A 15698-nucleotide genomic window follows, 5' to 3' on the forward strand; every position below is an offset into this window, starting at 1 on the left:
TCTCACCTACATCGTCCATATAGGACGACTCGGGAACTCAACTCCTACCCCGGGCAGCTCACCTATCCCCTTATGCCCAGGGGAAAGGTATCAAGCCGTTTGACAGCTGGTGCTGGCTGTCAAACCGGCTTTTACGCAAAACAGGCGGGAGGCAGCAAACAGCTGCGACCGACGAAATCGCCTGCCACCGGAAGTCCCACCAGTAATCAACTTTATTGTGAACTGTATGCAGGAGTTCTTGAAACATGATGCTTAGAGTGATTTAGAAGGTATTTCATGTACCCTTTTTATTGGGGTTGGTAATATATCTTTAAGTACAGTCTTTCTCACCAAAAATAACCAATGATTAAGAGCATAGCAGCAATAGCATTTAGACTTCATAGTGCTTTACAGCAGGGCTTTTCAACCTTTTCACCCATTCTACCACTTTTAGGATATGGTAATATCCGAGTACCACCAGTCGCCTAGCAAGGTGTCAAAAACTTGACCAAAAAAAAAAGGAAAAAAGTGATAAAGTACAGGTAGTCCTCAACTTACAACAGTTCGCTTAGTGACTGTTCAAAGTTACAATGGCACTGAAAAAGTGCCCCCCAAGCCACAGCCAAGCAAGACACCTGCCTGCCCACCTGGTGGCACTCTTCCTCCTGTCCGAGGTTTTCATTGTTGTGAGCATTTCTCTTGAGGATTGGCAGCGGGGGTGGGGTGGGGGGTGTTTGGTTTTTATTCCCCCCCCCGTCTGCTGGGTGGTTGCAGCAGGTTTTGGTGACTTCACATGACCCTGGGACACTGTGACCGTCATAAATATGAATCAGTTGCCAAGCATCTGAATGTAAATCACAGGACCCTGGAGATGCTGCAACATTCCAGCTGATTGCCGCTTCTTCTGGGCTTTGCAGAAGCGCCAGGATCAGCGCCAAGCTCCAGCTGGAGCCTGGCGCTGATCCTGGCTCTTCCGCTGAGCCCTGACATCCCTGCAGCTCCATCCATCTCTCGCTCAGGCTTGTGCGGTGCTGCCACCGGTTCAGCTCATTCCCCTCCCCCGCTACCACTTTTCTAGGATGGTCGCGTACCACCTGTCAGGTGCCAATGTACCACAAGTGGTACCCGTACCACTGGTTGAAAAGCCCTGCTTTACAGCACACTCTAAGTCAGCGGTTCTCAACCTGTGGGTCGTGACCCCTTTGGGGGTCGAACGACCCTTTCACAGGGGTCACCTAAAACCATCAGAAAACACATATTTCCGATGGTCTTAGGAACCTGTCTCGCTTTCAACTCCCCCTAAAATTCTTCATTCAGGCAGCCTTCCAGAGTTCGGCCGGCAGGATGCAGGTAACCCCTCCCCCGTCCTGCCGCCTCCCAAGGTACTGCACCGCTCCGCATCCCGCGCCTCAAGCCTCCGTGGCACAGAACCGCTGGCGTCCCCAATGGCCGCTGACGCGCTCCCCGCCGCCGGCGACCATGCAAGCCCTGGCAATTGCTCCAGCCGAAGAAGTGGGTGGCTGGGAGGCCGCCGCGGTGCCGATCTTCTGCGCCCGTCAGCTGGCGACCCCCTGGATGTGCGCTTGTCAGCTGGGAGGTCTGGTGCCGGAGCTGGCTGGCGTGGAGGGCGATGGGGAGGTGATGGCTCGGTGGGCGGATTCCCGCCTGCCCGTGAATGTCGGGCCCACGGGGGTCAACACGGAGTCGACGGTCCAACATAACTTCCCTCCTCAGATGAGGAAGAAGAAATCTTTCCCGCCCGTGTCCCTTCCCCCCCCCTCAAGTGACAACAGGAGGTTGCAGACAACTAAGTCAGCCGGTGCAGGAAGCCCTGGAATGGCCAGTCCAGGGCACCTGGTTGCAGTGCTGGATGTCTTTTGCTCCTCCTAGAAGATGGTGGCAAAAGAAAGAAGTCGTTCAAACTTCAAGCTAGCTACTGGATGCCTATTCACACTTTTTTTTTTTCCTTTTTTTTTTTGAGTACTTGTCTGCCAACCCACCCCATCTGTAAAAGAAAAAGTCTTCCACCCAAGCATAACTTTTAAGGATTTTAAGGATCTTTGAGAGGAAGACAGGGAGAGAGAAATAGAGAGAGGGAGAGAGAGAGAAAGAGAGAGGGGGAGAGAGAAAGAGAGTGACAGGGAGAGAGAAAGAAAGGGAGAAAGGGAGAGAGAAAGAAAGGGAGAGAGAGAAATAGGGAGAGAGAGGGGGAGAGAGGGAGGGAGAGAGAGGGAGAGAAAAAGGGAGAAAGGGAGAGAAATAGAGAAAGAGGGAAAGAGAAAGGGAGAGAGAAAGAAAGGGAGAGAGGGAGAGAGAAAGAAGGGGAGAGAGGGAGAGAGAAAGAAAGAGGGAGAGAGAAATAGGAGGGAGAGAGAGAGGGAGAGCAAAATTACAGTTATGAAGTAGCAACGAAAATAATTTTATGGTTGGGGTCACCACAACATGAGGAACTGTATTAAAGGGTTGCGGCATTAGGAAGGTTGAGAACCACTGCTCTAAGTGGTTTACAGCATATTGCCTGCAACAATCTTGGTCCTCATTTTATTGATCTCAGAAGGATGGAAGACTGAATAAACCTTGAGCTGGTCAGAATCAAACTCCTGGCAGTGAGCAAAGTCAGCCTTGTGTGACTGTGTTCTAATCCTTGTGCCACTATGCCTCCCTAAACCATACTTTTCTGAGTTTAGCCAATTGCTAAAGCCAAACTATCAAACTAAACAAGCTATATTACACTTCAGTGTGATGTTGTCATCAGATTTTAGTGTGAATTTCCTAGAATAATTGTGGAGTTAAATAAATGGAATATTTTATATACTTTTTAAATACTTTAATTCATCCTAATTTATTTGGTGATTTACCCTTTCCACAGTGCATAGTGCTCTAATGAATAAGGCCAAAGACTGGGAAATTATGATACTTAAAATCTAGTATATTTTGAAGTACCATATTAGAAAAAGCTGTTTTATTTTTTCCCCCAGAAATAGTAACACAATTTCTGTAAACACTAGATGGCACCATATTATAATCCAGAGGGTTTTGACATTTCAAATTTTAAGACCTACCAGTGACTTGATATATACAAACATATGCACGCATAAATACACAGCTATTCTGTGTTATAGTGTATGTATCAATTACGATAAATTATGAGCATAAGATTTTAAAGTCTGTATACCATTGGTGAGGAACGCTCCCATCATTTAATTTAATTGAAAACTTTTAGATTATAATTTCAAAAGGGAGCTTTTATATTTGGTTCCAAATAAAAGGAAAGATTAATGGGAGTGCCTTAGAGAAACAAATCTATTACAGCTTTAAGTATAATGTGTTGTAGTCTTTAAGGCATCTCAAGATTTTAATGTTGTTGTCTGTAACTTACTTTGGTCTGGTCTTTTCAGACTAAATTATACCTAGTTATTAATGCAATATTAAATTATGAAACTAAAATTATACAATCTAACACTCATTGATACTGCAATATGAAACTTAAATACTTTGTTTATTATTTCAAAACATGCCTAACTATCAACTTTAGCATTAGACTTTGGCAGTCTTCTGGAATCTTTATTATATAAGCTCACATTTGGCTACAGTTTGTTTCATTTTCAAATTGCTGGATGACTCTTATTGTGATTTCTTATACATTTATTGTGGTATCCCCTTTGGTAATTAATTTCAAGAGTACTTGAATTAAAAATTATACTAGCTTTTCCAAATTGGTGCCCTTGAAATGTGTTGAATCATTTCTCATAATCATTAGCTGCAATGGCGATTATGGAACTTCCACCTAGTCTAGAGGTACCAGGTTAAAGAAGATTGAAACCAAGATTTGCAGGGACTTGGATTGTGTACAGATAATGATTTAAAAGCAACTGGTTCAGTGAGAGTGCTTTGTAGGATTGTGCAAGTGCTTCAGAAAAAATACTTAGGGCGTATATGAGACCCATCTCCTTGAATTGCTAAAGCAGTTGCATCTTTTTCCAGGCTTGTGCAGCTGCTTTGGAAGTTGCTCCTAACTGTGTCTGTCCAGGCAGTCAGAAACAGCTTCCAGGGCTACTGTATGAGCTTGGAAAAAGATATATCTGCATGTATCAAAGCATCTCTTTGTAAGTATTTGCAGTCCTAGAATTTAAAAAAAAAGAACAGAAAACTTGCTTATGATTGGTGTTCTTATGGGCTTTTACCTTTGAATGTTTGGGTAAAATTCACAAATAGCTTTCTTCCCTTTAAAAATAACTGTGTGCAAATAATGAGTTGAAAATCCTAGAGTTGTGTTTATATTCTAAAAATTCCTGAGAGGTATTTTTTATATTCCTTTTACTTGTAACTTTAGTCCCTTCAAATAATGTGCTAGAACTTTATTTCTTTTCATTTTTCTTTGTCCCTTATCATAAAATTTTGACAAGACAATTTTATAAATCCAGTGTAAGAAAATTATTCAGGTCTCTCTCAATTTGTTGTTAGCATACCCCTTTTAAATATTAAGACATTAGCCAGTTCCTTTTGTACATCCAATGTAACATTTTTAATCATGACATTCTTGTAGCCTGTCATTTTAAAATCCATCTTCAAGGTAGAACTTGTTCCTCTTCCATAACATGGTTTGGACAGTTTGTCTACAGAGACAGATACTATTAAGGTTACATTATGGATCCATTGTTCAAAAAACTGCCTTAGTGATGACAATTGCAATCGGCTATCTGTAGAAAGTATAGCATATTTTTTAAGTTCTTTGAAGACATTCTAAAATTCTGTTTGATTTATGCCAATGTTAATATTTATTATTCTAGCATTTTATACAATATCCATTTTATTTAAATTGTAAATAAATTTCCTTTCCGTTGCATTTTACAGATTGTTTGTACCTTGTACTGTATGAGAGCACCAGTTTGGTATAGTCATAGTGGTTAAGGCACCAGATTAGAAACTAGGAGACTGTGAGTTCTAGTCCCAATTTAGGCACAAAGCCAGCTATGTCAGTTTCACTCTCTCTTAGCCCTAGGAAGAAGGCAGTGGCAAACCATTTTCAAGCCACTTGCCAAGAAGACTGCAGAGACTAGCCCAGAAATGAACAATGTCTCAACACAATCACTAGAAATCAACATTGGCACAAACACACACACACACACACACACTTGCAACAATACAGATCTACAGATCAGTACAAGATCTAATCTTTCTTAGCTTTTGGTAGGCTAGCTCAGCCTCCTATTGTGGACCATCAACTATCTACCATCTGTATTTTTTAATATTTTGTAGTGATGCTTAGTTCTGGGGGACTTTTCTTGTTTATATCTTGTCTAGAATTTATAAGACTGGCAGAGTTCTCTGCATACCTACTTACTGGAATTTCTAAGTATGTATGTATGTATGAATGAATGAATAAGTATATATGATTATATTAGAGATAGTCCTTGGCTTACAGCCATTCATTTAATGACCATTCAAAGTTATAACAGCACTGAAAAAAATGACTTACAACTGATCCTTGCAACTTCTGACCATCACAACGTCCCCACTGTTACTTGATCAAAATTTGGGCACTTGGCAATTGACATGTATTTCTAACTGTTGCAGCATTCCAGGGTCATGTGATTGCAATTTGTGACCTTCCCACCAGTTTCCAAAAACAAATGGGGGAAGCTGGATTCACTTAACAACTGCATGATTCACTTAACAATCATGGCAAAAAAGATCATATAATTGGGCACAACTCACTTAACAGCCATCCTACTGAACAACAGAAATTCTGGTCCCAGTTGTTATCATTGGTTGAAAAATATCTCTAGTGGTAAGCTACACTAGGTCTTTAAATTTCAGCTGATTTTTTTTTTAGTACCAGGTGCTAGCAGTTTTTAAGAGACCTCTCCTATGCAAAATAACAAGTTTTATTTTTCCTCTCAAGGAACAAACATGCATCACTGTGGCTTCCGTGGTTCTTCATATCTAGGAATCCCTTTCAATCCATCTAAGGTTAGTGAATGATGTGTTTTAACTGACATCTTAGAAGTTAAAATGGAAATAAGGTGTAAAATCTAAACATAGTGCTTTATGGGTAGAAATTAGAAAGATATAAAGTAAAAATGCTGAAATATTTTCTAAAAATGTAGGAAAATATTTTTATTTAGAGACTGAAATATAATTATTTACAGATACAGTATCTTTATAAAAGCTTTAAGTTAATGCAGATATTTTTTATATCTTAAATCAAATAATGAACCATTTTTTCCAGTCTACCATAGAATAATTCAGACCATACTTTGGAAAATGAATTTGCTTTTCCTTTACTCTCTGATATGATTATTTAGGTATTTAGCAAGCAAATCATAGTTCAAAGAAATTCTGGTTTATGCTTGCTCTAAAATCCAAAACCTTCAAACAAAGTGGTTTTTTTTTTTTATTAACTATTGGCCAACCTTGGATAAAGACAAACTGCAAGATGCAATTTTGGGTGGGTTTTCAATTACATTAACTATTAAGCACCACATTACTATTTTCATCCTTACTGGGGATTGTCAGATGTTGGTCTATTAAAATTTCTCAAATAGAAACAGATAACATTTCCAAGCCAAGAAATTCTCCCCACCCCCAAAACGGTTGAAAGTCATATACCTGTAGAATACATGAAGATATGTCATAATATAATACCTGCATTTCTCTTAAATGAAAGTGGCCTGGATACACCATTCTGAAAACCAATACAGGAGGGGAAACCCTTCCTTTTGATGGGTGCTTTGATGTTTAACTTTCCCAGGTTTCAATTGTCTCAGTTTATCACCTGAATTAACAGACTTGCCAGCTGTCCAATAATCTTTTCAGTTTCTGAATCTCTTCAAGTAGAATTGCTCCACTTTTACTATAACTCTTTTATTACATTTACTTTTTAATTGCTGTCCTCCCAGTTTGAATAGATTTGCCATGCCATGGTTCATCCTAATAATAATTTATTTATGAATAATTTAATAAAGATCCTAGAACGGATGTTGTTGATACCATGTTTATAACTTTCTATTTGAAAAGTGAAGCTTCTGCTTCTTTAACTTCTTGCTAGGAAAATTGCCTGAAATGATAAATATGGTATTTTTATAGTATCAATATGTTATTTTCTATCAAATGCTATATTGTTGGAGATCTGTCCTACAGAGGTAAGTTGAGATTAAAAACAGTCACCAATTGAGAAAAAGTCTCTGCAAAAGCTGTTTGGTATCATAAATCTATGTAGCCTTAAAATAGCTTCTTCCTATGCTTGCACAGTTGCTGATATGTGTGGGTCATGTAGAGGTGGACATTTATATATAGCTTTTCAAGCCAGTATTCCTGACTAGATCCTTCCTGAAATACAATAAAAAGCTCAGGGATATTATCTGTAAAATAAATGCTTATATTTATGTATATGTAATTACAATTTTGTTTGGTAAACAAACTTGAATTTTCTCTTGTTTCAGGGGCCTGGTATTTCTCATCCATATGACAGTGGGCACATAGCAATGACTTACACTGGCCTTTGCTGCTTAATTATTCTTGGCGATGATTTAAGCCGAGTAAATAAAGAAGCCTGCTTGGCAGGACTCAGAGCACTACAGCTGGAAGATGGGAGGTACAGTAAAATATATTTAGAAAAGAAAAAAATGAAAAAATTATGCACACTAGTATAGTATAGCAGTTGGTCAAGCTGAATCTGGATTGGGCAGCTAGGCATATAAAGAAAAAGTATCTTCCTGTTCCATGCCTCTGTTGTTATATTTTCAGAGAAGCAGCTGGAGACCATGACCTTCCAGTTAGTAGAATAGTCTTTATTAGCCCTTCCTCATTTTACACAGCACAGCTCAGGAACGAGGGAAACCTATGTTCTTGCCTTGAAATGATAAAATTGGAAGGGTATATCAGGGCTGTCTTCTTTATGTCATCAGGTAGCTGGTGAATGAGAAATTGGACATGTGTTCAATCTAAGTTAATAAAAATTGCATTTACAGAAATAGAATATAAAATGTTGAGTCAAAAAGTTGAAATATTTGTAGCTATACGTAGGAGTAGTGGTATCTTATATCTTCTTCTATGACCTACAGCGTTAATTATAACTGTCTTAAATAATTCCATTGTATTATACAGCTTTGCAATATGATGATCAAATAGGAATGTGGAAAAATCTCATTTTGTGTCTGCAACTGTTGTGTGGCTGCCTCAAAATATTTTAGAAACCCTTTTAACCTTGAAACACAAGAACAAGAAGTGCTCTGCTTTATCCTTGGAACATTTTGAAATTACTCAAAGTGGTCCAATATGTCTTTCAAATGCCTGATTCTCACTTGAAAAGGGATGCTTCACAATATTTCATGCAGAGAAGAGTTGGAAATTCCATTGTGCATCTTTAATATCAATTATTTCTCCTGCTATTGTAATTGGCAATTGAGCTCTTTAGTGTCATATGTCTTCTTTTACACAATACTTCTGTATCAACTTGCACATGAACACTGTAAAAATAAGGAAGCAAAAGCAAAAACTAATCATGTGGGCATGCATACTAAAAATAAAAGTGTAGGTTTAGATCTTTAAATGGGTGCTTGAATTATTATATTTCCATAACAGAAAATATTCTCTATTTTCTGAAAAACTTAATCTGCTTAAATTGGATTTATAGTTGACCTTGACTCAAGGAAAAATTATAGATAGATAGATAGATAGATAGATAGATAGATAGATAGATAGATAGATAGATAGATAGATAGATAGATAGATAGATAGATAGATATTGATAATTGACATTAATAAACCTGATCATTGAAGGAAGACCATTGTGCTTTGTCTTGGAAACAAAAATATATAGTTAAACCATATCATGACTGTTACATAACTATTTTTTTTTGTAGTTTTTGTGCAGTCCTTGAAGGAAGTGAAAATGACATGAGATTTGTATACTGTGCTGCTTGTATATGCTACATGCTCAATAGTTGGTCAGGAATGGATACAAAGAAAGCCATTGACTATATTAGAAGAAGCATGGTAAGTTTTGCCAAGTGTCACTTGATTAAAATGTTGCTTGTATCCTGTACTTAAAAAACCATTATATTGCTTCTTATGAGCATCCCTGATTTATTGCAATATGTCTTTTCCCCCAAATTATATTATTGAATATAATTACTGAATCCAAATTATATCATAGAAATAATATTTAGCTATTTCTTGAATGAATAGTTGAATGAGTAGTCTTTAGTTTAACCATAAATAATAATATAACTGCCACACAATATCCCACATTAATAATTGTTGATAAGAAAGACAAAAAAGTCTGGATAGTGGACATTAAAATAGCTGGACACAGCAAAATGGAAGAGAAAATCACAAAATGTAAAAATCTGCAAATAAAATGATGGTGGCAAAAGAAAGCAAAAATAGTACCAGTGGTAAAAAGTGCTTTGGATGCAATTCCAAAACACCTGAAGCACCACTTGAATACCATTGGCATTGACAAAATCACTATCAGACAGTTGCAAAAGGCAGCTTACAATCTGCGACAATACTTTTAATATTATTCATCAACATCTGCCTATCCCAGATCTTTGAGGACTCAGTAGAATAGATGGACAAAAATGCCAAATCCAAGACTAAACATCTGACTGACTTTGTGACGAACCGTAATACATATACCACCAAACAACTATATATAGTGATATAGGATTCATAGGGATGCTACAATGTGTATTCTTCCATTACTAGCAAAATATATAGACTTCCTATCCTTTTTACCTCAAATCTTAGTAACTTCTTTTGGAGAAACTAGCATCTGCTTTTTAGTGACTATTGAGAGTTTCACTTTTAATTTTTAAATTTTTAATTTAAATTTAAATGATGTTTAAATTTAACATCCTTTTACAAAAAAATGATGTTAAAAATAGCATAGTTTTTTAGAGTGATTAACAGAATTCATAAATTTAAATTCTGTTTTGGACAGTATATTCTACATGCATGCTATAGATATATTGTAATATCTACAATAGTAGATACTATTGTCTACTATGTAAAAATTGTAATATTTAGCTTTTGTGAAAGTTGAGGTTGTAATATTTTTAAATGTCTGGTTTACAACATCTCTCTAGATTTTTCAGTCTGCAATCAGGAGCTTTCATGGAAAGACAGGGCTCTGATAGATAAGATTTATTGCAGATACAAAATAGTTATAATAATGATGATAAAGAGTCTAAAAAATCTCACTGTATATGTGTCCCTCCAGGATTAAATTCTTCTTAATATTTCTGTTCTTTTGTTGTAATAGACTGTATGCAGTTTTTTTCTCAGATAGGGCTATGGATAGCATTGGCACTATGTTTACCTAATGATTCAGTCCCAGGTTTCTTACTTCTCAAGTTGTTAGCTCTAGCTTTCTCATGAATTCCTTCAATAAAAAAAATAATTTAGTGAATAGTGAAGAATCTAGAATGCTTATTTTTAATTCTGATATGATTTGGGGAAAACTTTGAATAACTAAAATATTTCTAGCCAGGGGTAGGCAACCTTGGCTCTTTTATGACTTGTGGACTTCAATTCCCAGAATTCCTGAGTCAGCTATCATAAAAGAGCCAAGGTTGCCTACCCGTGTTCTAGACTGTTACCCTGGAGAATAAGGAAATTGTACAGTTGATTTGGCACTTAGAAAATGAAGTATGCTTCAAAATAATGATGTTGAGCATCTGATAGGACTTCTGCGTTTTTTCTTAATTAAGATTAAAACACAGGATAAAGGAGTCAGCATTTTAACTGATAGGCAGAAATAAATGCCTGAAATTATTTAATTCAATTTAATATAAAGTGCTTATTAAATAAAGATACTGAACTTAATTTGAATTCATTTCAAGTAGTTGTCTTTCCATACAAGGTCTAATATTGTGAATCCCAATTTGGAATTTAAGATTTATACAATATAAAACTGCTTTTACAGTTTATATGTTTTTCATTACATTGGAAAGCAAATATATAATTGAGGCAAATGATTATCATTGATATTGATTTCTAGGTTATGAATAACATATTTATTTATCATACTTATATTCCATCTTTATTTGGTGTATGTAATGTCCCCTACTCCTATTTTCCAGAAAAATAACCCTGAGATTTGGATAGGCCGAAACGAGGCAGGCTGTCTAAGGGAAGACTAGCATTCATGATCTCCTGGTTTCTAGTCTGGCACTTTAACCACTACACTGACTCTTTATTTATTTGAATAAAGGCTCTTTATACAAGGCAAAATAGATGTCATTGTTAGAGAACTACTACACAAAGATGTTTGTTTGTTTCACCATATCTTATGTTACTGTGCAAAAGAATAAGGCCTGTTAGTATTTAATATCAGTTTGTGTAGGCAATACAAATTGGCATGCTGCTGAAATACATAGAGCTGGGTAATCAGTTGTTATTTTGTCCAGACAAATATTATTTTAAGGTAATATTTTTATTGGCTTGAATCTAAATAATTTGCTGAAAAATTCCACAGTTTGTGTGGAATCTCTCTCCCTCAAGTTTCTGCATTCACTCACTGCATTCTAGTATACACTCACATACTAGTATACTACTACTACTGCTGCTGCTGCTCCTTGTACCTGTGCCAGGGTGGAGGATTCCACTGGAGGAATCCTGAATCTCAGATAAACTATATGAGACAGGTGAATACACTGGGAAGATGGGACGAGAAAGCATTTTTCTATAATAGAGTTATTCTTATAGATATTTAAATCCAAGCAGAAAGTTACTTTAATTCCTAGATTTTAAAACAAAATCCAATCTTTCACAAAGTTAATGTTTCTATCTTTCCTCTAGTGATTGCCCTTAAAAAGTTAGATCTTTGTTTTTCCTTTAGAATTAAAGTTCAATTTGCCTGATGCAACATTAAAAAAGGACTGTCTATTAAAAAATTACTTTGCCAATTTATTTTTGTTTTTTCAGTCATATGATAATGGTCTTGCCCAAGGAGCAGAACTTGAATCGCATGGTAAGTAATTTTTTGGTCTAAACATTTTTTAAAAAGTGGTTGTGGGAATCTGATTGAGCTTGACTTCTGCCCCGGTGCTGGTAAAATGTGAAAGCTCCGAATTCTGTTTTGAGGATTATTATGAAAAATGGGGAAAAAACCCTAATTTTTCATTGAGAACAGCTGGCTTCTCCCATATTGGGATTGCAGTTTCTTCAGTGTCATGCTTGCTACAACTATGTGCAGTTTTTGCTTCCATATACATTGTGAAATGACAGCTATGTTTTCAAAGTTGGATGAATTAGAACCAATTAAAGTCATCTGGAGGCTATTAACAGTTACAACATGTAGGAGGCTACCTTAAAAGATTAAATAAATTCATGGAGGAAAAAGCTATTAGTGTCAGTAGTTGCTTGACAAGATTAATAGTAGATGATAGTTCATGTAAATTAAATCTTATTAGTAATTCCATAAAGACTGTAAACATATTGAAGAGAGTATCCCCCATGTTATAGGTGGCTCTACTTTTTGTGGTATTGCATCATTGTGCCTGATGGGTAAACTTGAAGAAGTCTTCTCTGAAAAGGAACTGAACAGAATAAGGAGATGGTGTATTATGAGGCAACAGAATGGTTATCAAGGAAGACCCAACAAGCCTGTAGATACCTGTTATTCATTTTGGGTAGGAGCGACTCTTAAGGTAATTTAAAAGTACAAATAAGACTTTAGAATCTATAGTCTGCTTATTCTATACTAGTAGCTTTATTGTGCCAACAGTATACAAGCTTCTAAGTTTTTAATCAGCCTTGATGACTAAAATTTCTGATTAAAATGTATGAATGAGCAGGAAGAAGGGAAGTGAAAAAAGGAGGGAAGTGGAAGAAGGAGGGAAGTGTGTAGTGGAGTGCCCCCGGGCTCTGTTCTGGGCCCAGTGCTCTTCAACATCTTCATCAATGATTTTGATGAGGGGATAGATGGGGAACTCATCAAATTTGCAGACAACACCAAGCTGGCAAGAATAGCCAACACTCCAGAAGATAGGCTTAAGATACAGAAGGATCTTGACAGACTTGAACACTGAGCGCTGGTGGTGAAAAAAGTAAGGTTCTACATTTAGGCAAGAAAAACCAAATACACAGGTATAGTATAGGTGGTACCTTGCTCAATAGTAGTAACTGTGAGAGTGATCTTGGGAGTCCTAGTGGACAATCACTTAAATATTAGCCAGCAGTGTGCTGCAGCTGCCAAAAAAGCCAACACAGTGCTAGGCTGCGTTAACAGAGGGATAGAATCAAGATCACGTGAAGTGTTAATACCACTTTACAATGCCTTGGTAAGGCCACACTTGGAATACTGCATCCAGTTTTGGTCACCATGATGTAAAAAAGATGTTGAGACTCTAGAAAGAGTACAGAGAAGAGCAACAAAGATGATTAGGGGACTGGAGGCCAAAGCATATAAGTAAAGGCTGCTGGAATTGGGTATGTCTAGTTTAATGAAGAGAAGGACGAGGGGTGACATGATAGCAGTGTTCCAATATCTCAGGGGCTGCCACAAAGAAGAGGGAGTCAAGCTATTCTCCAAAGGACCTGAAGGCAGGACAAGAAGCAATGGATGGAAACTAATCAAAGAGAGAGGCAACCTAGAACTAAGGAGAAATTTCCTGACAGAACAATTAATCGATGGAACAACCTGCCTCCAGAGCTGTGAATGCTCCAACACTGGAAGTTTTTAAGAAGAGACTGGACAGCCATTTGTCTGAAATGGTATAGGGTTTCCTGCCTTAGCAGGGGGTTGGACTAAATGATTTCCAAGGTCCTTTCCAACTTTATTATTATTATTATAAGAAAGGGGAAAACTTGTAGCTGATTTTTGAGTAATATTTATTAGTTTATGGCTGTCAGTTTAGCATTTAATATAAATGTTATATCATCATTTAGCTTTGAATGTTCCTCATGAGAAATTGCTTTATTGTAATTGCTTTATTGTATTGCTTTGAATGTTCCTCATGAGAAATTGCTTTATTGTATGATAAATTTTTATTTCAGCTTCTGAAAATATTTCAGTATACAAACTATGAAAAAAACAGAAATTACATTTTATCAACCCAAGATCGCCTTGTTGGTGGATTTGCTAAGTGGCCAGATAGTCATCCAGGTATTTTCAGTTTTTTGCTTACTTGTGTGATCATTTATGACAATGAAAAGATTGTCTTAAAACAGAGCTGGATGTAAAGGAAATAGGAATGTTTCTTAGAATGAAACAAATTTTTGACTCTAATTTTTCAAAAGATAAATGAAGTGTTTTGTAAAATCTCTCAGGCAAAATTCTGTATAAGTAATCATAGAAAAGTGCTTATCATATGGATTAATAATCAATTTTAAAAGGGAAAGCAGTGTAAGAATAAATGAATAGTTATCACAATGGAAGGAAATAAGACTCAGGTAATTGTACAATACAGGATAATCTGGAATTGGATCATCAGTGATATAGTCAAATTAAGGTGCAACTCCAGATGACTAAAGAAACTCAAATGGATTATAAAGAGCTTATTTTTTCAAAGTCTTTGAAAGGTTAATAAAAGAACAATTTAGAAAATACAAATGATGTATATGGTGGCCGAAAAAAAGAGTATGCACTGGTAGATATTATTTAGGAAAGAAATAAGTTTGTGCTAAAGCTTAAGACATTTTGCAGTATAACAAAAAGCACAAGTTTCTTGTTTGAGGTTTTAGATCATAGAATAGAACTATTAAAGTTTTAAAACCTGTTATTGTGGGATAGCATTTAAAATACCCTACAATTTTTCTAATCTAATCACTTCATCTCAAAATTATCAGAACATTCTACAAATCCTAAAAGAGGCTGTTCTAGGACACTGTTGGCATTAACCAGACCCTGAATTTATCTACAATAGAGACCATACACTAAAACTAATAATCAGTGCCAGGACAAAAACCAAATGTGATATGATTGCATTTATATGTAATTAAACTTAAGTATAGGGAATTATATTCTCATATCTATTCAATAATTTTCCCTTTCTTCTGTTGTAATAACTAATATTTGGTAACAAGCTCAAATGTTTTTGAGTTTCATGCTGTTCTTAAAGCCTGAATTTACAGGCTTCTGTTCTCAGCTTCTGGATATCTGAAATCTCATCCGCCAGGGAAAAAAACTATTGTAATATATCAGTGGTGGCGAACCTATGACACGTGTGCCTATGACACTTGGAGCCCTCTCTGTGGGCACGTGCACCGTCATCCCAGCCCCGCCTCCCCCTGTGGCCCCGTCCTCACTAGCAGCCCCCCTGGAGCAGAGTCGCCCCTGGGCACGGCCCGACGGAGCAGTGCAGCCAAGGACATAGCCGGGAAGCAGGGACAAGACTCCGCCCTCGCGCCCCATAGTGTCCAGATGATGCTGCGGGGTGTGGGCAGAGGGCGTGGCTGCCATGGTGCTGCAGGACAGCCTGGGCAATCTGTGGCGGGCCATGGAGACGGTGCGTGGCCCTGTGGGTGGGCTGGACGGGGGCAGAGCAGGCAGGGCGGGAGGCGGAGCGGCGGCGATGGGCGGTTTTGGGGCACTCGGTCTCTAAAAGGTTCGCCAACACTGTAATATATTATAATTTAATTTTCAATAGATTTTTAGAGTAAGTTAGATTTTTACCAAATTAGATTAAAATACAATACTGGCTGATGAATGAATTGCAAACAAATATAACATTGATCTGGGAAAAATGCAAGAGAAAACAGATTGGGTG

General features: G+C 37.2%; 1 protein-coding gene across 2 annotated transcripts in view; it reads left to right on the top strand.

Annotated features, from left to right (window-relative positions):
- PGGT1B (protein geranylgeranyltransferase type I subunit beta) overlaps nucleotides 1–15698 on the top strand; it is a 27989-nt gene that overhangs the window by 7683 nt on the left and 4608 nt on the right. For both annotated transcript variants that reach the window (XM_015819838.2, XM_015819839.2), the window contains exons 3-8: nucleotides 5885–5952; nucleotides 7425–7576; nucleotides 8847–8979; nucleotides 11914–11959; nucleotides 12454–12638; nucleotides 13987–14095. In XM_015819838.2, the coding sequence (XP_015675324.1) occupies nucleotides 5885–5952; nucleotides 7425–7576; nucleotides 8847–8979; nucleotides 11914–11959; nucleotides 12454–12638; nucleotides 13987–14095 (693 nt within the window). The remainder of the gene's footprint in view (nucleotides 1–5884; nucleotides 5953–7424; nucleotides 7577–8846; nucleotides 8980–11913; nucleotides 11960–12453; nucleotides 12639–13986; nucleotides 14096–15698) is intronic.

The sequence above is a fragment of the Protobothrops mucrosquamatus genome, unplaced genomic scaffold (genome assembly GCF_001527695.2).
Source record: "Protobothrops mucrosquamatus isolate PMUCROS unplaced genomic scaffold, P.Mucros_1.0 scaffold996, whole genome shotgun sequence".
Classification (NCBI taxonomy): Eukaryota; Metazoa; Chordata; class Lepidosauria; order Squamata; family Viperidae; genus Protobothrops; species Protobothrops mucrosquamatus.